Consider the following 24318-nt stretch of genomic DNA (forward strand, 5'->3'; position numbering starts at 1 on the left):
ACCAATCATTTCAACCACAGTCGTGTGGCAGACCCTGTCGCTGAAATTATTGGTTTGTTAAAGTATGCATGTCCTGTTTATACAACATAAAGTTGGGTGGGAGGGCCAAAGGACAATTCCATCTTTCACATCTTTTCTTTGCCACATCATTCCAGGGGTGCTGCCCTATGTGGGGTGCTGCCCCTCTACACTATCAGTCCACGGGTAATGCCCCACTGCCATTTAAGTCCAGGGGTGCTGTTGCCTGTCTGCTGTGCTATGTATTTCTCCAGGGGGGCTGCCTATGCTGTATAAATCCAGGGGTGCTACCGTATAATTCCAGGGGTGCTGCTATACTTGATCCTAGGTTTAAATGAAAGACTAGAGAAGATATGAAACAAGCTGCAACATCACAAACAGATTTGTGGAAACATAGCCGCAAAGGTGGAAATGCAAATTGCTATTTTGATGAAGTGTTTTTTAATAAAGTGGGGAGAGACCACATTTGAGGCCAAAGTCAGTGTAACTCAGAAGAGAAAGAATCATAATCCAGCACAACTCCCGGAGAGGTAAAAGAGAGATGTTCTGCAGGAGCATTATAGAGATGTTTTCTCAATAATTTCATGTTTTGGACTCACTCAAATCAGTGGCTCCAATTAGTCAACCTTAATTTTGATTTATTATTGATGTTCCACATTTTGGGATTATTTATTTAGAAGATGCACATTTGTTGTACAGGGTTCTTTTCCTAAGGGCTGCATAGTGTTATCGCAAGACCTCAGATCAGATTTTCAGTGATCTATCTTGCATTATATCAGCTTTCCATTGCAATGCAGCAATAGATGGGCCAGGAGCTCCTGTGAGGCACAGTTACTAAAAAAGGTCCAGTATGGAGTCTCATGGTGGCTTACAGCAAGGAAGATGTCTGGCTTGCCAGGCTGAGGCATGCTGTGGGCACAGAGGTTAGCATTGCTTCCTCCCACAGTCCTACTTATAGGATGAAATAATTTTCGACTGTAGAGTGGTAAGCTCCACTAGGGCAGGGGCTCAATAACAAAAAATTCACTGCACAGCCCTGCTTAGTACTGTACCGAACCCACCCGAACTCAACTTGCAGCATACGAGGCTGCTGTGGGGGCACAGGAGGGGCTGCTAAAACATCAAAGGGGATGCATTATTTAAAAATGAATATGAAAAATATTAACAAAATACACAGGTATGCTCACATGCGTGTAACTGTGAGCTGCGGAAAACAAAAATAAGGCATCTGCCAGAAAATCTGTAAATTAAAAATGGAATAAAAAAATGGAAAAAAAGAAAACCACTAGATTTTTGAAAAAATGTCTCCAGACTCTGTGGATGAGAAAATATCCAATCTTGATCCTGTGGTTTACACCAGTTTATTTTAGTGATGTGCACCGGAAATTTTTCGGGTTTTGTGTTTTGGTTTTGGATTCGGTACCACGGCCGTATTTTGGATTCGGACGCATTTTGGCAAAACCTCCCTGAAATTTTTTTGTCGGATTCGGGTGTGTTTTGGATTCGGGTGTTTTTTTTACAAAAACCCCTCAAAAACAGCTTAAATCATAGAATTTGGGGGTCATTTTGATCCCATAGTATTATTAAACTCAATAACCATAATTTCCACTCATTTCCTGTCTATTCTGAACACCTCACACCTCACAATATTATTTTTAGTCCTAAAATTTGCACCGAGGTTGCTGGATGACTAAGCTAAGCCACCCAAGTGGCCGACACAAACACCTGGCCCATCTAGGAGTGGCACTGCAGTGTCAGACAGGATGGCAGATTAAAAAAATAGTCCCCAAACAGCACATGATGCAAAGAAAAAAAGAGGTGCAATGAGGTAGCTGTGTGACTAAGCTAAGCGACCCAAGTGGCCGACACAAACACCTGGCCCATCTATGAGTGGCACTGCAGTGTCAGACAGGATGGTAGATATAAAAAATAGTCTCCAAACAGCACATGATGCAAAGAAAAAAAGAGGTGCAATGAGGTAGCTTGGTGACTAAGCAAAGCGACCCAAGTGGCCGACACAAACACCTGGCCCATCTAGGAGTGGCACTGCAGTGTCAGACAGGATGGCAGATTTAAAAAATAGTCCCCAAACAGCACATGATGCAAAGAAAAAAAGAGGTGCAATGAGGTAGCTGTGTGACTAAGCTAAGCGACCCAAGTGGCCGACACAAACACCTGGCCCATCTATGAGTGGCACTGCAGTGTCAGACAGGATGGTAGATATAAAAAATAGTCTCCAAACAGCACATGATGCAAAGAAAAAAAGAGGTGCAATAAGGTAGCTTGGTGACTAAGCAAAGCGACCCAAGTGGCCGACACAAACACCTGGCCCATCTAGGAGTGGCACTGCAGTGTCAGACAGGATGGCAGATTTAAAAAATAGTCCCCAAACAGCACATGATGCAAAGAAAAAAAGAGGTGCAATGAGGTAGCTGTGTGACTAAGCTAAGCGACCCAAGTGGCCGACACAAACACCTGGCAAATCTAGGAGTGGCACTGCAGTGTCAGACAGGATGGCAGATTTAAAAAAATAGTCCCCAAACAGCACATGATGCAAAGAAAAAAAGAGGTGCAATGAGGTAGCTGTGTGACTAAGCTAAGCGACCCAAGTGGCCGACACAAACACCTGCCCCATCTAGGAGTGGCACTGCAGTTTTCTAGGGAGAGGATTCCATCCTCATGTGAATCTGAACCACCAGCCAAGAACATAGGCCAGGGCCTCAGCCGTTCCTTGCCACTCCGTGTCGTAAATGGCATATTGGCAAGTTTACGCTACTCATCAGACGGTTTTAATTTTGATTTTTGGGTCATTTTACTCAACTTTTGTAGTATACTTGACGACACAGAGGTAGAGCAATGTACTACTGTACCGTACTGCTGTATATATACTGGTGGTCACAGCAACTTTCTGCACTGTCCCCTCCTACTATATACTGCGCACAACTGAAATGCAGCACAGGTATGGATGCATAGTATACTTGACGACACAGAGGTAGAGCAGTGGACTACTGTACCGTACTGCTATATATATACTGGTATTCACAGCAACATTCTGCACTGTCCCCTCCTACTATATACTGCGCACAACTAAAATGCAGCACAGGTATGGATGCATAGTATACTTGACGACACAGAGGTAGAGCAGTGGACTACTGTACCGTACTGCTATATATATACTGGTGGTCACAGCAACATTCTGCACTGTCCCCTCCTACTATATACTGCGCACAACTAAAATGCAGCACAGGTATGAATGCATAGTATACTTGACGTCGACACAGAGGTAGAGCAGTGGACTACTGTACCGGACTGCTATATATATACTGGTGGTCACAGCAACATTCTGCACTGTCCCCTCCTACTATATACTGCGCACAACTAAAATGCAGCACAGGTATGGATGCACAGTATACTTGACGTTGACACAGAGGTAGAGCAGTGGACTACTGTACCGTACTGCTATATATATACTGGTGGTCACAGCAACATTCTGCACTGTCCCCTCCTACTATATACTGCACACAACTGAAATGCAGCACAGGTATGGATGCATAGTATACTTGACGACACAGAGGTAGAGCAGTGGACTACTGTACCATACTGCTATATATATACTGGTGGTCACAGCAACATTCTGCACTGTCCCCTCCTACTATATACTGCGCACAACTAACATGCAGCACAGGTATGGATGCATAGTATACTTGACGTCAACACAGAGGTAGAGCAGTGGACTAATGTACCGTACTGCTATATATATACTGGTGGTCACAGCTAAATTCTGCACTGTCCTCCTACTATATATATATATATACTACAATGCAGCACAGATATGGAGCGTTTTTGGGTCAGAGAACGTAGATATTTTCTGCACACTGAGCACAGATATTTGCAAGCACACTGAGCACAGATATTTGCAGCACACTGAACACAGAAACTGAGAGAACGCAGCCATGTCCTCTCGCTATCATTCCCAAAGCAGTGAAAATGGCGGCGACGCGTGGCTCCTTATATAGAATACGAATCTCGCTAGAATCCGACAGCGGGATGATGACGTTCGGGCGCGCTCGGGTTAACCGAGCAAGGCGGGAAGATCCGAGTCTGCCTCAGAACCGTGTAAAATGGGTGAAGTTTGGGGGGTTCGGATCCCGAGGAACCGAACCCACTCATCACTAGTTTATTTGCATCCCTGCATTAAATCCCAAATTATCTTAATCCCTGAAAATGGAGAAGGAGGTACAAATTTGGAGTCTTTGGCCCCTAGTTTTTCAGTTTGTCCAGTATGTGTTAATTATATATTTCATTGGTTGAAGTTCTTTCCGTTCCACACCAATATAGGAGTGGACGTGAAAGCCTGTGTGTTGTTACTGATTGCGTGTGTCTCTCTAATTTTTAATCACCTTCTTGACACTGTCCTCTTCCTCTTGCCTCTTCTCATAATGTGAAAAGTCATCAAAAAAGTAGGTGGTATGTTTGTAGCTAGCTATGATTCAGAGAACTTGGCGTTCATTTTCCAAGGGGATCACCTGTCGCAGAAAGGATGGGTTTATTAAACGGTGCATGTCCTGTTTAAACAACATAAGGGTGGGTGGGAGGGCCTGGGTGGGTGTGAGGGCCCAAGACATTACAATCTTGCACCTCTTATTTTTTTTGCATTATGTGCTCTTTGGGGCCTAGTTTTTAAAATTGCCATCCTGTCTGCCACTGCAGTGTCACTCCTAGATAGGCCAGGTGTTTGTGCCACCCACTTGTGTCGCTTAGCTTAGTCATCCAGCAACCTCGGTGCAACGTTTTGGTCTAAAAATAATATTGTGAGGTTTGAGGTGTTCTGAATAGTTAGGAAATGAGTGGAAATGAATGTTATTGAGGTCAATAATATTGTAGGATAGAGATGAGCGGGTTTGGATGTAACGCCAGAATTAACACCAGATCTGTTTTATCTGGATTTTTCTTATTGGCTATCCAAAACACATGACATCCATGAGTCAATAAGATGCCGTTTGAGAACCGAGTAAATCCAAGTAAAACCGTGTAAAATCAAACCCGCTCACCTCTACTGTAGGATTAAAATTACCCACAATTTCTGTAATTTTAGCTGTTTTCAAGTTTTTAAAAAAAACATACAGATCCAAAACCAAAACCCTAAATGGTGGTTTTGGCAAAACCAGTCCAGATCCAAAACACGAGCGGAGATCCAGATCCAAAACCAAAACACAAAACCCGAAAAGTGTTTGCCGCACATCTCTAGTAATAACTAAAGATGAGCGGGTTCGGATTTACTCGGATCTCAAAATGGTATCTTATTGGCTCACGGGTGACACGTGTTTTGGATAGACAATAACAAAAATCCGGATAAAACCGAACTGGCGTTAATTCTGGCGTTAAATCCAAACCCGCTCATCTCTAGTAATAACATGTGGAACATCAAGTTCAGCAAAAGGCTACATTGTGTAATACATTTTCAGATAAAGATATTATTGCATTATTTGAAATTAGCAAACTACATAATTAAAGATAATATCATCTGGATAAAGATAATTAGGATTATAGAATACGTAGATGTCACAGAAATCTAGATAAGTGAGCAAAGAATTCCACTTAGGAATTAAAATTAAAAAACAAAAGCCCCAGATAGCGTGTAAGGAAGAAACTCATAGGGCCACATGTAATAGCAGCAGGTGCAGAATTTGGGGATATGTTATTGATTAAAAACCTTGTGGCTAAATCACTGAGATATAGTATCACAAACTCCCCAAACCGCAGGCTGTTACATGTGGTCCATAATGTTCATAAATTCCCCAATAATTGGATTTTTTATTTGCAATAATGAATTCTCCCTTCCTGTCTAATAGTCAATATCTGTAAAAAATATATATTGGCATGCATTATTACTGTCCCCAGGTGTATATATATTGGGCTCCCCACTCAATTTATGGCAGGATCCTTCTTCTTTTCAGACTGCGTACAAGTTATTCGCAAAATGCAGTAATCATATAACTTACTTCATGCATTTCTCTGTTGAAAATGTTGACATCTTTGGTTTAGATTAGTGTAAAATGATATATTCTTGTATAAATGGAATGGGACCCTGTACACTGTGCATGTGTGGCTCTGGTACAGCTATTTCACTTAATCTCAGAAAAAATTATATTTTCCAGATGACTTCTGCACACCCACATCAGCCACTTACATTTCAAAATGCAAATATGTTAGGGTTGGGTTTACATTCCCCCAATGCCCCCATAACCATAACCCTCTCCCCCCACAGTCAAACCCTCCCTGGGGGTGTCTAAACCTAACTCCCTCCCCGCAGCATAAACCTAACACTCCCTCCCCAAAGCCTAACCCTAACCATCCCCCTGCATCCTAAACCTAACCTACCCACAGGGCTGTCTTAACAGCAGTGTAGGCCCCTGGGCACAGCCATGCACTGGGCCCCCCACCCATCCTCCAGCGGTAGGGGTGGGGGGGTGCTATCAGATGAGCTTTGATGTCTCATGGGTGGTAGGGGTTGTTCTAGCTTCCGCTCAGCATGTAGGACCTGGAGCAGTAATTTCTGCTAATTACTCCTTTACTGTACAGATGGGGCTGGAGAGAGAAAACTTACCTGTAGAAGGGGGCATTGGGCTGAATGAAGGGGCCCTGGTACATGACTTCCAGTGTGGTAGGGGGTGTTTAATACGTAGGGGAGGGGCGGATAGTGGAGTGGGCTTATTATTCATAATTTTCTGGTGAGAGGGCAGTTTGCTTGACTGCAGATATCTCAAGTTCCTGAAAATAAATTTCTTAGCTTTTAATGAGATAAAATACTAGAGAGTCTCACCTTTCAGGAGGTACTAGGGACTTGGGGATCCGAGTTCAGGAGCCAGAGAAATCCACCAACGCAAATATAAAACTGCATATTGGGCGTGTAGAGCTGGAGTAGGGACCAGCTGCTTGAAGGCTGATATCTCTGGTTCTGGGCATATTAGAGACAACCTGCTAGTGTCCACCAAAAGGGGAGAGTCACAGCTTTTGGAGTATACCCTCAGAAAAACTGTAAGTCAGACAAAACCCAAGATATCTGGCTGGGAATAGCAATTAACAGGCTTGGATGGGGACCACTGTTTGACGTTGGATATCTCCGATTCCCCAGGGCCGATTTTCAAAAATCTGGTACCTCTGAAAAGAGGAGACCCTTAGCTATCAGTTTAAGGCCCTTAGAATCCTGGGGCCCTTGGGCAAGAGCCCATTGAGCCCATACGAAAAGACGGCCCTGCCTACCCACAGTGGTTTACCTCTCCTGTGGTCCGGCAGTCACTTGTTCAGGATCCCGACCATCAGTGTGCCGTCACCAGGATTGGGATTCCATTTGGGATTGCGGCATTCTGAGCAGTGTCAGGATTCAAGCATCAGTATTTCAGCTGCTGGGATCTAAACCATCGGGATCCTAATTGGACCCTACATTTTCTTCTTTATCTTCCATATGCAACTAAGACACTGCCCTGACACTAAAATCCTTCTACATGCACTCAAATCACCACTGAACACAAATTCCCCCACATATAGGGGCTACACTTCCATTAGGCAGGTTTAGGCAGCTGCCTAAGGGCACTGATACCTAAAGGGGCAGCCTGCTGAGGATGCCCCCTTCCCTTTCCTACCCTTCCCACCCCTTTGGCACAGCCAATAATGCAAACTCTGCCCCACAGGCTGTACAAGAATGATTAGCTGACTGAGCAGTAAGAGCCAGGCAAGTAAGGGAACCTTTAATGGGTTCTTGGTATGTGATTGAAGTTAATGGGTGCTGTGAGAAGGGGAGTTAATGAGTGCTGGGGGTGAATGGATTAATAAGTGCTGGGTGGGTTGGGGAGTGATTTCTGCTGTGAGGAAGGTTACTGAGTTCTCAGGTGAATGGATTAGTAGGTGCTGGGTAGCGGAAGGATAGGGGTTTCTGACAGTGTGGACAAATGTGTTAATGGGTGCTGTGAGGGGGAGTTGATAAATGGATGTGCATATGAAAAATGACTCCACCCCCATTGTCATAGACCAAGTGTGGTTTTATGTAAATAGACTGAAGGATTGTATTGGGGAGTTAGGGCAGTAATGTAAATCTTTGCCTAGGGTACCTAGAAACCTCACACCAGCCCACATGCTGATCATAATTGTACATGCCCCTATATGCTTCCACTAACCCAAAAGTGGCACAAATTCACCAAGCTCCACATACACTACTTATATTGTATGAGGATAAGCAATGAAGAATCTGATGCTCAGATCTTGTTCAGTCTTATGCTCTGCTTTATAATTGATTCTAGCTGGGTTTTAAGCAGAGAATAAGTCTGTGCAATGTAATAAATCTGAATGGAGGTGAGTGTCACAGATAGAGGTATCTCCACAGTACCTGTTCTCCACCACTGTAGTATAAAATGCACTTAGAAGATAAAAGGGGTGCCTCATTGAAAGTATAGAATAATGTTCAGTCCCTACAAATTTTGAGGAACCCTCCTAGAAAACTAACAATGCCTCCCTAATTATACCTTCCCACCCATTTAATATTCATATAAAAATTTTTATATCTCATGTGGTGGCATGACTAGTCCTAGATACCATTGAACCGTATTGTGTTTGTATATTTCAGTGACCAGTGTCAGGACAAAGACATGACATTGAAGACGGCAATAACAAAGGTCATAAAATTTGACATTGACAAAGAGAATCTCACAGACCCGGAGGTGCTCCCACCAGCAGACTGTGTCATCAGTGCAGTTTTCTTGGATTTTATCAGCAAAGACCAAGATGATTATATAAAGAATTTCAGAAAATTTGTGAAGCTACTAAAACCTGAAGGACACCTGATATTGTTTGGCGTTTTAAATACAACTTATGCAATGATTGGGCAGGACAAGGTACATGTGTTCAAATGTGATGAGAACTTTGTAAGAAAAGTTCTCACTGATGAAAGGTTTGTTATTGACCACAGTGCAGTCCAGAAAAGAACAGCAGTGAGTGACCATACAGACTATGAGACTGTTATATTTATCACAGCTCATAGAGAGTAATAAGGTTCTCATATTGAGTCACATGCTGTGTCGGGTGCAGTTGAGCATTTTCTTTTTACTGCAGATGTGTCTAAATCGCACTGTGCAATTGCATACATCCTGATTGTGGGCCTAATTCAGACCTGGTCGCAGCAGCAAATTTCTTATCTAATGGGCAAAAACATGTGCACTGCAGGTGTGGCAGATATAACATATGCAGAGAGAGTTAGATTTGGGTGTGGTGTGTTCAAACTGAAATCTAAATTGTAGTGTAAAAATAAAGCAGACAGTATTTACCGTGCACAGAAACAATATAACCCACCCAAATCTAACTCACTGCACATGTTACATCTGCCCCCCCCCCCCCCCCTGCAGTGCACATGGTTTTGCCCATTAGAGAACAAATTTTCTGCTGTGATCAGGTCTGAATTAGGTGTTCCCAGGTGTGGTTTCAGAGAGGAGGGGGCCCGTGTACAGGTTCTATGTGGGCCCCCTCCTTTCTGGCAGTGCAGTAGACTCTGGGTTTGTGCCACAGTTTACTCTGCATGCACAGGTCTCTGGGAACATGGCACCTGCTCCTTGTTCCCAGGGAAAATCTCTACTGCTCGTGCACAAATCAGAAGGATAATGGCCACAGCGGACACTTTCCCTGTGATTTTTGCAGCTCTGTAGCCAGTGCAGGAATAGCGGAGTGATAAGTGTAATTATATGGATGCAGGGTGTGCGGGGTGTGGGTTTAAAAACAAGCATTCCTGCAAAGCCATGCCCCCCTTTTGCCAAGTCCATGTCCCCTTTTCAGGTGCAGGAGTCCCTATGTCACCATGGAGAATGTTGGGTGGTATGTATGTGAGTGTCACGGAAGTGTTGAAGGTACAGATGTGTCCACTTACACCTTTTCTATACATACCACGGCTAAGATTTTTCTACATGCAGCGAGTGGATGGATTTAAAAAATTTATTTTCCCATAAAAGAATATGTATAAAGTAGCATAATAAAGCATGGCTAAATCTCTGACTCTATGGCATGCCAAACCGTGCCATACATGGCAGGATATAGGAAAGGTGTATGAGGACACATCTGTATGTCACGTAAGTAGCTGCATACACAAACATTTAGATACTCATATTGGAGGCCACACTCAGACAGAAACTATGCACCTAGCATGGGGCTGGGGTAAGTATCTATGGTGTGACTGACGGTGACATGTAATGACATACTGAGCGGTGTTACAGTGTCTACAGATGCTGGAGGTCAGCGTCTCAGTCCTGGCACAGTCAGTCACAGCTTGTACACCAGGGGAAGGGCTTCTACCCTCATTATCATATAGTCGCAGACACAACTACACCAAAAGAAGCGGCCACAGCCAGTGTTGGAATGGGGCATGTAGGGCCCACCGGGTTAATGCAGTAGTAGGGGCCCATGTTTAGGGGTGTGGCCAGTCTGCAGAGGGGGTGTGGCCTCCCACCTTATTGATTTGACTAACCATTAGAGAGTGCAACGTCTGGGTCCCTTCATAAATATATACAGTAAATTCAGCTGCTGCATGCATGATAATGTACCAGATTAATAACAGCAATGCACTGTAGAGAATACACCATAGTCCAGTTTAAGGAAACATATGTATAATGTATAATTAAAGTGAACACCTGATCCTTAGTGCAGTAGGTGGGCCCCCAGGCAGTAGGGCCCACCGGTGGTTTCCCCTGTAACCCTGTGGGCCAGTCCAAGCCTGGCCACAGCATGTGACTCAGATCAGCCCCTACTGTAAGTCTGAGATGCAAATACACATAAATACACCAGATCTTCCTGACAATTTGCAAATGTTTAAACTTAATAAAAAATAATCACATATACTGTATTACTATACATTCATATTGAGCTGATGTTAAAACCTGATCAACAAATTAAGTAATTGGTCACTTTTTGAAGTTTACTGTTGAATAAAGATTCTGAGATTCATGTGTGATCTGTGAGTGGTTCTGTCACCCACCAGGGATCATTGTTGTCATACTCACGGCAGACTCATGGTTAGTACAGTAGAAGTGGGTGCAGATGCACTATACAATCATTACTGTAAATTACAATATGTAATATATAATAAGAGGCTATTAGCATATAATTGGCCACTGATATTGGCTTGCCCACCGCGTCGAGGTCACCTCTATCGAGCAAGTCCCTAACACTTTGGGGTTCACACTGGGGCACAGTGCACCCCCAAATCAGCCCAGCCATGAACGCACCCAAAGTATTCCACTTGTAAAAAATAGTGAGGTGTAAATAAAGTATAGGATAAGCAGAGGTAGTTGAAAAACATTTTGCTATCCCTAATGCACAGTGAGTGAGAAATAACACTACATAATAATCAGATAATACAGAGAGCTTGGTTGAGTATATCTGCAGATATATGGTTAAGCCCCGAGGATGAATGGCAAGGCTTCTCTGTCACTGGGAGCTCTGAATACTAGGTCAGGTCTGGGGTGCGGGACCCCATCATGTCGGCACAGGCCGGCTACCCCAGGGCAGCACACAGGTGAAAATTAGTAAGGGTTAATAAGAAGCACATAAGTGCTATCTAAGTGAGGTGTGATTAAAATAATACAAAAATATATACAATGTGACAGGGAAAAACATAAGTGTTAATAAACTGTTAGGGTGTGCCAACCTGAAGCAGCCCAGCCAAACCAACAAAGGGAAAATTGAACCCCAGACCCACCCCATAAATAATAACAAATATATCTGGGTCTAATAGCCCAGTGTAAGGCCACATGATAATGGCTCCTACAGCATCTGAGAGCCAGCTTACCAGGAGACACCCCTAGCTTCTCCAATGGCACTCTGGAGTCAGCAATCCCTCCTAATGCTAATCCATCCATGCCTCTGAAATGCAATGCACATGGGGTAGCCGGCCTGTGCCGACATGATGGGGTCCCGCACCCCGGACCCACACCTAGTATTAGGGACCCCCAGTGACAGAGACGCCTTGCCGTTTGGCCTGGGGGCTTAACCGTATATATCTGCAGATATACGCAACCAAGATCTTTGTATTATCTGATTATTATGTAGTGTTATTTCTCACTCCGTGTGCATTAGGGATAGCAAAATGTTTTTCTCTTACCCAGAATTACCCCTCCCTTTTTAGCACCTGAGTGACATCACAATCTGATTGAGCGGCTTGCCAATAAATGTGCATTGTAAAGCAGAGGTAGTTACTGAGTGTAGAAAGTGTTTTAAAATTATATATAAAGTGGGAGAAAACAATATACATGGATAAAATAACACACACAGGAGGTATTGAAAAATAGTGACTATAAGTGTTAGGGTGTGATGCCCCAGAGTGAATCAGACAGAACAGTTCAGGGGACCCCACGTCCCACTGCTTACACCCAAATTAACTGACACTATATGAAAATAATAGGACTAACTGTATTATGCCTGAATCATTGATGTGCATTCAGATGTAGGTCCCTGCTTAAATCCAGTTGGGAAGGTGGGGGGGGGGTGCTAGTCAAGAATTAAGTAATCTCAGACTTCAGGTGTGTATATATACACATAGTATAGACTATACAGAGGAAATTAGTCTACACTGCACACCCTAGTGGTAGTAATGAGATGTGCTATCTGCTGAGATTTTATGGTACTACAGGGGAAGAAATGGGTGCAGATGCACTATACAATTATTACTGTAAATTACAATATATAATATACTGTATAACAAGAGGTTGTTAGCATATAATTGGCCAATGATATGGGCTTGCCCACCACATCGAGGTCCCCTCTATCGAGCAAGTCCCTAACACATGGGCACAGGGCACCCCCAACTCAGCCCAGCCACAAATCCCTCCAAGGCATCACTCTAGTAAAAAAATAGTGAGGTGTAAAAAAGTATAGGATAAGCAGATGTAGTTACTGAGTGTAGAAAGTGTATTAAAATTAGATATAAAGTTGGTGAAAAAATATACATGGATAAAATAACACACATAGGAGGTAGTGAAAAAATAGTGACTATACGTGTTAGGGGTGTGGTATGTTAGGTAGATTAGACTTAGGTCAACATTGTCTAGGTTGACCACTATTAGTCAACAGTAAGTCAGTCGGCATGGTTTATAGGTCAACAGGAACTCTAGGTCGACATGTACTAGGTCTTCGTGAGAAAAGGTCGACTTGAGTTTTTTAACTTTTTTTGGTGTCATTTTCTCCGTACAGTGACCAGGAACGCCAAGTAGGGCACCATGTCCCCTTGCATGGCTCGCTTTGCTCACCATGCTTTGGTCAAGATGCCTCGCTCCGCTACCACTGCACTTGGCACAGGTTACTGTTCCCAATTGTAGTCCACGAGGATCGTAAAGTATAAAACATTTTAATAAAAAAAAAAAAAACTCATGTTATCTTTTTGAAATGGCTCCACCAATGGCCTCATTAACTTCATCAAGAAGAACAGATCCTGAACTTAGGGCAAGAAGAGCTTCCAAAGGTCACACTTGTGATGTCCCTCTGCTTTCAGCAAGAAGCACTTTCCTGACTGCTTATACTTAATGCCCATAATAGTACCACCACTTATACACATAATGCCCCCAGTAGTAGTGCTGCTTATACATAATGCCCACAGTGGTAGCGCTGCTTAAACACATAATGCCCATAGTAGTATTGTCTCGTATACATAATGCACATAGTAGTAGCACCACTTATACACATAATGCCTCCAGTAGTATTGCTGCTTATACATAATCCCACAGTGGTAGCGCTGCTTTAACACATCATGCCCATGGTAGTATTGCCTCGTATACATAATGCACATAGTAGTAGTGCCCCTTATTCATAATGCCCACAGTAGTAGTGCCGCTTATACATAATGCCCACAGTGGTAACGCCATTTAAACACATGTAGCTCCGCCCCATCATTCCTATGTAGCTCCACCCCTTTTGTTCTGGAACAACCCCACTGTCACAGGGGAGAGGGAGAGGAGGTTCCAAGCTGCCGACGCTGCTACCTGTCATATAGTGTGACAGGCACAGCAACTGGCAGCAGCAGCAGGGGGGACAGAGTGGTGGAGCAGCAGGGAGGGAGAGATCCTCTCCAGCCAGGTGCCTATCTACTTTGCATCCCATTGCTGAACATGTAGCATCGGGCCTGCTAACACAAACACTCCCCAGTGGTGTGTAACCCTAACACCCTTTCCCCAAAGCCTAACGCTAACCCTCCCCTCCTGAAGACTAATCCTAACTCTTACCCACATTATAAACTTAAATTTCCCCTTTCCCCCCGAGGCTCACCTATTCAAAGCCATGGCAGACCTTCATTCGGAGCCGGGATTGTAATCCATGTCAGGATTCTGGCATCAGTATTCTGACTGCCAGGATTGTGTGTCGGGATCCTGACTGGATCGCAAGTTATCATATCTTTTATGAATTAGACACATTCTTATAATTTCTATCAGATCGCTAGCCTGAATCTTAGTAGTGAAGTCATCAGCAAAGGTCACACCACAGAATAATGTGACAGCATTTTTCCCGACAAGATTCAAGAGACAACACCTAACATCAGGTGGGAGAGTGACTCCAACTCACTTAAATCAAATTTACAAAAATGTGCAAGAGTCAGGGCAAAACCTAGGATATTTGTTTCCAGCGGCAAGTCAGTAATTTGGAACCTACTGCCCGGTGTCTCTGCAGCAGCCTGTGCCCCCCTGTTGTCTCTACAGCAGTATGTGTTCCCCCTTCCCATATTACTACAGCAGCCTGTGTCTCTCCCCCCATATCTCTGCAGCAGCAGCCTGTGTTTGTGCTACCCATCCTCCAGCCACCACTTACTGTACCTGGATCTTCTCATTGCTCCTCCTTGAGACAGTGACAGCTGTCACACTATTCTTCAGTGCATGTGACATAATGACTCCATGTACACATCATAGATAGGAAAAAAAAGTTATTGTGCAAGGTGATCCCAGTCCTTTTATGCCTACGCTCTGCTGATTAGTCCAGAGGTGAAGGTACAGAACCTGGTCACAATCATCAGACCATACATCAAATAAAAATGGGTCGGGCGAATTATGGCCAATGAGCCCCCAGAGAGAGGGGGGCCTGTCGGCACTCACCTCCTGTGTCCACCACATTAATCCAGTCCTGGTCTACCCTCTAATTCATACCCCCACCACCATGGCATGCTTCTGTCTCATCACAGGTTTCCCAATTATTTTCTTTGACCATCTCAGCAGTCCCTTTCCCATTTGCAGCCCTGCAAGATTAGTGTTTATTTGGGTTTTAGAGTCTGCATAGGACCAGACTTATAATAATGTATCTATGTATGTTCAAATGTATAGAGATACCCTGCAAGAGAACACTGGTATTTAATGACAACTGAGAGCTATTGTAAACAATACAATTGTTCTAGGGGTCTGAAGTCTCAAGTTTTTCCTTCTTTCCAATTAGTCAGAACCAATTTACAAACAGAATGGGGAACATGTTTACTTAAATTCTCGCAAGACCTAATATCAGTGTTGGTTAAACACATTCTATTGGTCCTAGATGAATGTGACAAGTAGATTGAATTACTGGGCAAAAAAAATTGAAGTTTTGCAGGAAGACCAATGTTTCAGAAGTGTTTTGCAAAAACTAAATCAGATTTGCAAGAATATAAACAGATGATCATTGAGAGGAAAAGGCAGAAATTTGCTAGAAACAAATGGAACTTCATGAATAGAAAGATTTCCAGATAGAATTGCAAATCCAACAGTTAAGCCCCAATACCCTGCAACAATCATTACTTGACTAATCTAATGCAGAGGAAACAACAAATTCCACCTCTATCACCTCAGGTCTTTCTTTTTTAGAAATTCCTCAGGGATCCAAAGGAAGGTAATCGAACACTCAGCGGTTGTGCATGAGGGGATCCAGTCAGGATCCTGGCAGTCAGGTCCCCCGCTGTCAGAATACTGATGTTGGAATTCCGACACTGGAATCCTGAATAACGTCACCAGCCTGGTGCCAGGATCCCAACCGCCGGGATCCCAAATAAGCATCTGCTGGCTGCTGGAGAGGTAAAACCTGAGAGGGGAGGGCAGAGTTAGGTTTAGGCTGTGGAGGGAGGGTTAGGCTGCAGCACAGCAGTGTTAGGTTTAGACTGTGGGGAGGGGGGCTTAGGTTTAGGCACCCCCACGGAGGGTTAGGATGAGGCTGCGGGTGGTGAGATGGTTAGGAATAGGCTTCAGGGAGGGGGGGTTACTTTAAGGCACCACCAGGGAGGTTTTGACTGCAGGGATGGGAGGGTTTGGTTTATGCTGATAGAAAGGTGGGTTAGGGATAGTGGGCCAGAAAGGGAAGGTAAGTATACTTACCTTTCACTGTCAGTAATCTGATCATCGGAATGCAGTGTTCAGTATTCTGAGAGCTGACATCACAACCACTTGCATTTCAATCCCAACCCATGCATGGGAACGGAACGAAGAACAAGTGAACAAAGGTTATGGGAGACACCAATTCCCCAGCACCAATCACAAGGGACCAACAGGGGACCAACAGAGGACCAACAGGAGAAAATAGGTGACAACAAATTATTTGCAGGTGATCAATCTTACTAGGGTTGTGTTTACTACTGACCACATATCAGTCTTCCAAAAGGTATTAAATTTATCTTCCACTTAGACATTTCTTTGATTTGAATGGGAAAAGGACCTATACCTATTTGGAAAGAAATACCTGCTTACTACATTCTTTGTGAATCAAAAGAAGAAATTTGCAACCTCAACACCTATGATCAATAGGGATGAGCGGGTTTGGATCTCAGAGATCCAAATCCCCTTGAACTTCATGATCCGAGCCGGGATCCGAGTCCGGCTTGGACTTTCCGCCTTCCTCAGATTCCAGATCAAGGCAAAATGTCATGATCCTGCTGTCAGATTCTCGCTGGTTTGGGATTCCTTATAAGGAGCTGCATGTCACCGCCTTTTTCACTCCAGACTTTGAGAGTGAGGGAGACAGACCTCTGTCTCTCTATTTGTGTTGGCGTCAGGTGGGGTCACTTTGTGTGTTGTTTAAGGGTGCTGTACAGGGGTCCTGCTGTCCTATTCTGTCCTGTGCTATCCTGGGGTGCTGTCCTGTTCTGTTAGGGGTGCTGCTGTACAGGGGTGCTGCTGTTCTGTGCTATACAGGGGTTCTGTTGTGCTGTTCTAGGGTATTGTACTGTGGTGTCATGTGCTGTTATGATTGCTCTACAAGTGTGCTGCTGTCCTGTGCTGTACTGGGGTGATGTCCTGTGCAATTAAGGGTGCTGTACAGGATTGCTGCTGTCCTGTGTTACAGGGGTGCTGTCCTGTGTTTTGGGGGTGCTGTCCTGTGCTGTACAGGGGTGCTGTCCTGTGTTGTTAGGAACACTGTCCTGTCTGCTGTAAAAATAAAGGTGCAGTGTCCTGTGTGCTGTAAAAATTAAGAGGTGCTGTGGCACTGTTTTGTGTGCTGTACAAATAAAAGGGCGCCATCCTGTGTGCTTTGAAATAAATGGGCACTGTAGCATTGTCCTGAGTGCTGTAAAAATAAAGTGGTGCTGAGGCGCTATCCTGTGTGCTGTAAAAATAATGGTGCACTGCTCTGTGATGTTAGGGGTGATATACAGGGGTGCCGTCCTCTGCTGTACAGGGGTGTTGCAATCCTATGCTGTCTTGGGGTGCTGTACAGGGGTGCTGTCCCTCTGTCCTATCAGTCAAGGAGTGTTGCCCCACTGCTATTTAAGTCCAGTGGTGCTGCTGCCTGTCTGCTGTGCTGTGTAATTCTCCAGGAGTGCTGCCTATGCTGTATATGTCCAGGGGTACTGCCTATCTGCTGTATAAGTCCAGGGGTGCTGCTTATCTGCTGTATAAATCCAGAGGCACTGCCGTATAATTCCAGGGGTGCTGCTGTACTTAATACTAGGTTTAAATTAAAGGCTAGAACAGAATATGAAACAAGCTTCAACATCACCACCAGATTTGTGAAAACATGTAGCTTCAATTGTGGAATTGGAAATTCCAAGTTTGACAAAATGTTTTCCAATAAACATAAATCTCTAACTACAAAATGGGGAGACACCTCATTTGTGGCCAAAGTCAGCCAGAAGAAACATAATCATAATGCAGTGGAACATGACATTGCAACATCTCCTACTTAATTTTCTCTGGCAACGGCTGGAGATAATTAGATTCTCCAATCACACCTATGTCTATATGTTTGCCATATACTGTAATTCCAGGGGTGTCCTGTCTGAACCCGCTCATCTCTCGTAGATGCAGTATATCTTCTAGTGTGCACTGTGCAACCAGCATTGGAAAGAGGTTCTTCTCCATTATTTCATGTTAGGGACTCAAATTAATGGCTCTAATTAGTCAACCTTAATTTTGATTTATTATTAATGTTCCACATTTAGGGATTATATACAAGATGCACGTTTGTTGTACAGGGTATATTTCCTTTATTTTTTTAATGTTTTCTCGTTAATAATTGAACAATGTAAGGGCTGTTTAGGGTTATCGCAAGACCTTGCGGTATTAGAATGGAGTTTCAGAGATCTTGCATTGCATAATGAAATCTCAGCTTTCCATTGCACTGCAGCACTAGATGGGCCAGAAGCTCCTGTGATGCACAAACAGTTCCTGAATAAGGGACTAGTATGGAGTCTTGTGGTGGCTTACAGCCAGGCAGCTGTCTTGCTTGCCAGGCTGAGGCATGCTGGTGGCACAGAGGTTAGCATTGCTTTCTTCCACAGTCCTACTTGTAGTGTGAAATCAGTTTGGACTGTAGAGTGGTAAGCTCCACTAGGGCAGGGGCTGAATAAAAAAAAATCACTGCACAGTCCTGCTTTGTACTGTACAAACCCACCTGAACTCAACTTACCCACTAGGGCAGGGGCTGAATAAAAAAAAAATCACTGCACAATCCTGCTTTGTACTGTACAAACCCACCTAAACTCAACTTACCCACTAGGGCAGGGGCTTAATAACAAAAAATTCACTGCACAGTCCTGCTTAGTACTGTTCCAAACCCACCCGAACTCAACTTGCCTGATACAGGCTGCTGTGGGGGCATACAAGGGGCTTCTAAAACATCTAAGGGGCTGCTTTATGTAAAAATAAAATATTAATAAAATAAACAAGACACACAAGTATGCTCACATGCATGTAAATGGGACCAGGGGTGTACCTAGGTGTGTGCGGCAGGGGGCCCGCACATACAGATGGAGCCTCCCTCATCATTGCAGTTTCTCCACCTAAACATAGGATTAGTCGCACCTAGGTGATAGTTTAGGTTGTTGAATTTATGCACGGACAGACGCATTGAGGCATTACAACAAACACAGCATGCAATACACATCTTCACCACTGGGTGGCTAATGCTCCATTAATCCAGTACTGCAGAGCGAATAGCGGCGGATTGATCTACAAGCTCTGACAAATGGTCAGTGATGACTGTAATGTTACTTTATACTGTACACACAGACCAATGGTCAGACGGAGAGAGTCAATAAATAAAAAATAAACCAATAAATCAATCAACCCTAAATGACTGTCTATCTGAACTCCAAGAGTGGATGAGTGCCAGTTGGCTGTGACTGAACCCGGATAAAACAGAGGTCCTTATGATATGACCGCAACATCAAAGGACAAAACTGCAGCATAGCCAACCAACTGGATTTACACTCAGGGAATTAGAATTACAAACCACTGATAGTGTTCAGAATCTTGGCGTTGTCCTTGATGGTGGCTTGACACTTAAACATCAGATATCAGCCACAATCAAATCCTCATTCTTTCACCTGAGGAACATAGCCAGAATCAAGCACTTAATTCCCTCAGATAATCTGCCAAAAGTCATCCATGCATTTGTATCATCTCGTTTAGACTACTGTAATGCCCTCTACCTTGATCTCCCAGCAAAAGAATTGCACCGCTTACAGCTGGTGCAAAACACAGCTGCCAGGCTGTTAACCGACCAGCCCTGTTCTAGCCACATAACACCCATACTCTACTTCCTTCACTGGCTGCCTGTAAGATGGCGAATCATCTTCAAGATTGGCCTACTGAGTTTCAAAGCACTACATGACCAGGGCCCAAGGTACCTGAAGCAGCTTCTGATCCCATACTGCCCCACTCGATTACTGTGATCTGCAGATGAAGGACTTTTAGCAGTACCTAGAATCTACCGTAATTCATCTGGGGGTCGACCTTTTAGTCATGCGGCTCCGACTCTATGGAATTCACTTCCCCGCACAGTGCGAGATGCCCCAACTATAGAATCCTTCAAAAGTAGACTGAAGACTTTCCTGTTTACTCAAGCATTTCCATAATGTCCCTTTAGTATCTTCATTTTCTGTATTTTATGAAGAGCTTTTCTGTACTTCATTATTTTCTGTACTATATTATGCTATGTTTCTGTTAAGCGCCTTGAGTCCTATTGGAGAAAGAGCGCTATATAAATAAAATTATTATTATTATTATTATTGATCAATAAAAATAGTTTATACATACACAAATGAATGTGTTAAAGCAATGGTCCATTGCCGTGTTACTGTATGTGAGTGTCCAAGTACCGTAGACAAATCAATAAATAAAAATAGTGTATACAGATGCAACTAATGTGTTAAAGCAATACTGTAGTTCATTGATGTTAGGGATACTGCTGTATATACAGTATGAGCGCCCAAGTCTGGTAGCCAATCCAGCAGAAACAAAATCAATGGGAGAGATCACTGCTTAAATTTACACATGAGCTTGTATATCTGTCAGGAGGTGTCATGGGCCACATGGTGAAATGTGCCAATCCCCATGCTTAGGGACCCAGGTTTGATTCCCAAAGTGTGAATGCCTGATTTTATTTTTTCCCTGATACATTATTAATTTTGTTATCTTTTTATTTTAACATACCTTCACATTCAATAGAATTGTGCACGCAGATTTTGCATGAATCAGGGCAATGCTGTAGGAGTATCTAATTACGCTAGCTAAAATACAATGCGGCAATAAGGTCCCATAGACAAACCAATAAATAAAAATAGTGAATACATATGCAAAGGAACATATTAAAACAATGGTCTATTGATGTTAGGCATACAGTACTGTACAGTACAGTATGTGAGCGTCCAAGTCCCGTAGCTACAGTATTGCAGCATACGCAAAACCAATAGGTTGATCACTGCTAACATTTACACATGTGCTTTTGTCTCTATAAAAGCGACTGTAGTACTGTATCAGCCCTTCATTTACAAACTGTGTTAGCTGGCCTCCCTGTCTGTGAAATAAGCAGTCTCCCAGGGTAGGGAGAAGGGGGAGGGGAGAGGTGGTGGCTAAACAGCAGAGTGGGTACTCTGCCTACAATACTGTGAGAACGCTGGTCTTCAGGGACACTGCAGAAAATATTAATTGTCTGTTGGGACCCAAAAAATAAACCAATAAATCAAATCAATAAAAATAGTGAACACAGACACAAGCGAATGTGTTAAAACAAAGTTCCATTGGCGGGGTATGGGTCGTTGGGTCAACACAACTTAGGTCAACAGTAATTAGGTCGACCACTGAAGGTCAACATGGGCATTAGGTCGACATGCACGAGGTGGACATGGGCATTAGGTCGACATGTAGTAGGTCAACAGGTGAAAAGGCCAACATGAGTTTTTGGAAAATTTTTGGTGTTGTATTCTTCGTAAAGTGATGGGGAAACCCAATTAGTGCACCACGTCCCCTCCCATGGCTCGCTTTCCTCACCATGCATTGGGCAAGGTGCCTCACTCCGCTACTACTGCACTTGGCACAGGTTACCGTTCCCAATTGTAGTCCACATGGATCGTAAAGTATGAAAAAGTAAAAAAATGTTAAAAAAGGGAAAACTCATGTTGACCTAATACCCATGTTGATGTAGTGCATGTCGGTCTAATGTTTATGTCGACCTTCAGTGGTCAACCTAATGACTGTCAACCTAATAACCGTATCCCCATTGGTGTTAGGGTTATGTGAATGTCTAATTTCCGCAAGACTATGCAATAAATAAAAATAAAGTATGCAGATGCAACTAACATATTTTATGATATGCGAGCGTCCAAGTCCCATAGCTACAGTATTGCAGCATAATCAAAACCAATGGAAAGTGATCACTGCTAATATTTACACATGAGCTTGTGTCTCTATAAAAGCGAGTGTAGTACTGTATCAGCCCTTCATTTACATACTGTGCTGCCAATTTATTGACTGTTAGCTGGCCTCCCTGTCTGTGAAATGAGCATAGGATAGGGGGGAGGTGGTTGTTAAACAGCGGAGTGGGTAGACTGCCTACAATACTGTGTGAACACTGGTCTTCAGGAACACTGCAGAAAATATTAATTCTCTGTCTGGACCCAAAAATAAACCAATAAATCAATCATTATAAATAGTGTATACAGACAAAAGCAAACATGTTAAAACAAACGCCATTGGCATAGGGGTTATATGAATGTCTAAATCCCATAAACTATGCAATAAATAAAAACAGTGTATACATATGCAACTAACATATTAAAGCTATGGTCCATCGACATTAGGGATATGTGAGCGTCAAAGTCACGTAGCTACTGTATTGCAGCATAAGAAAAAAACAATGGGAAGTGATCACTGCTAACTTTACACATGAGCTTGCGTCTCTGTCACCAGGCATCATAGCCAAGCGAATTAAGACTTACTAGTTTGTAGTTGTTTGCCTCTTCCTTGCTTCCACTCAGTGCTGAAGTGTTTGGGGGACATTGCCAGTGGGGAAAGATTTTGCTTAGTACATCTTGACAATGTCCCTTCATTACCAAGGCAAAGCAGGAAAAACTGTGAAAAATTGTATAGTAGTGAAAGAAAATTATTATTTCTTTGGATTGCTATCCCAGCTACACAGTTTTTTTTAAAATACAACTGTTATACAGATATGTGGCTTTAAGACAGTACACACGATGTTTGCTCTTATTTTCTCTTTTATATACCTTAGAAATTTATTGGTCATATGACCGAAGACAGAAGGGAAAAAGCTAAGTTTCATCTCAATATATTTTAGCACCTTCTAGCACTTTATTGTTAAAGTCACATTTTCTGCTAAAGACACTTTTTTACACTAAGTCACTTTATAAAAAATTTTTTGCACTAGCAGGCGCTTTTTACGAAACCCTGACTCATTGTTTCATACTGAATGTGTGACTCACAAACACACCAATTGTTTTAAGCAGCAACCCTAATTAATGGGGTGTGCCTTACATGAATTTTTGTCTTTTAATGGGTCAAAGTGTTGTTTGGACATTTGGCGCTTTGTTCTCCACGTTTTCACTTTTACTTGTGCCACTGAATACTGAGCAGCCTGTGTTCTTAACACTTCTCTATAATGTTTAAAAATAGAGGTTTAGCTAAAATAGATGACCTTTGTCAGAAGAATTTCAATGAGGAATGAAATTATAAGCCCCCTGATATATCCCACACAGAAGATGTGGATACACTTTTTTGGAATATGGAAAAATTGCTTACAAACGAAATTAAAGCTTGGTGGGAAATACAGGGATTGGAGCACTGAATAATAGCTAACAGGATCCCAACAGGCCTGCAATTTTTTTAAAAAAAAACAGCCTTTGCTCAGACTAATGAAGAATTTACAAGGAAGTGGGATAATACACTTCACAAGTGCTCTATTAGTCTTATGAAATTGATCATGAAAGAAAAGAAAAACTGTTTACTTAAAATAGAGGAAGAAATTAGGTCTAAAGAACAAATTTTGACCACCCACCAGGACAAAAACATTTTAAAAGCTAATGATGTGGTGTTGAAAAATAAATTAGAGAAAATAGAGGAAGACATTATGAAAAATAAAGAGAAAAAGTTTGCAAGGGACAGACAATATTATGCAATGAATAGGATAAAGAACTGGAGTAGAATCTGGGAGAAATGCCCAACACAGAATCCCAGTTTACCGGACAAGAGAATGAAGAGATGGAAAACAACACCTTATAAACAAAAAGAAGAAAGAAAGAAAAACCATGACATATACAAGGAATGAGGACACTTATTCCTCTTATGCAAGAGGTCTCACTACAAAGAATAGATTCAAAGCATTACAAAGAATGGAATCAAATAGTGATTCATATTTTTTATCCCCAGACCTAAATCCAGAAGCTGCACGTTCAGAAAGAAAAACAATCTTCAAAGAAAGACTCAAAGTAGCTTAACCAATGGAAAGAAGGTTCCCTAAAGAAGAGGCACTCGAGGCATTGGGAGGAAGAAATTTCAAAAAGAGATACCTACCACAGTAGAAACATAAAAAATTGTA

General features: G+C 42.9%; 1 protein-coding gene across 1 annotated transcript in view; it reads left to right on the forward strand.

Annotated features, from left to right (window-relative positions):
- Positions 1-9401, forward strand: part of LOC134965675 (nicotinamide N-methyltransferase-like) — a 40128-nt gene extending 30727 nt beyond the window's left edge. Inside the window, exon 3 of the mRNA XM_063941999.1 lies at positions 8639-9401. Within this exon, the coding sequence (XP_063798069.1) occupies positions 8639-9059 (421 nt within the window). The 3' untranslated portion in view covers positions 9060-9401. The remainder of the gene's footprint in view (positions 1-8638) is intronic.
- Positions 9402-24318: the final 14917 nt, after the last annotated feature.

This window comes from Pseudophryne corroboree, chromosome 10, assembly GCF_028390025.1.
Source record: "Pseudophryne corroboree isolate aPseCor3 chromosome 10, aPseCor3.hap2, whole genome shotgun sequence".
NCBI lineage: Eukaryota > Metazoa > Chordata > Amphibia > Anura > Myobatrachidae > Pseudophryne > Pseudophryne corroboree.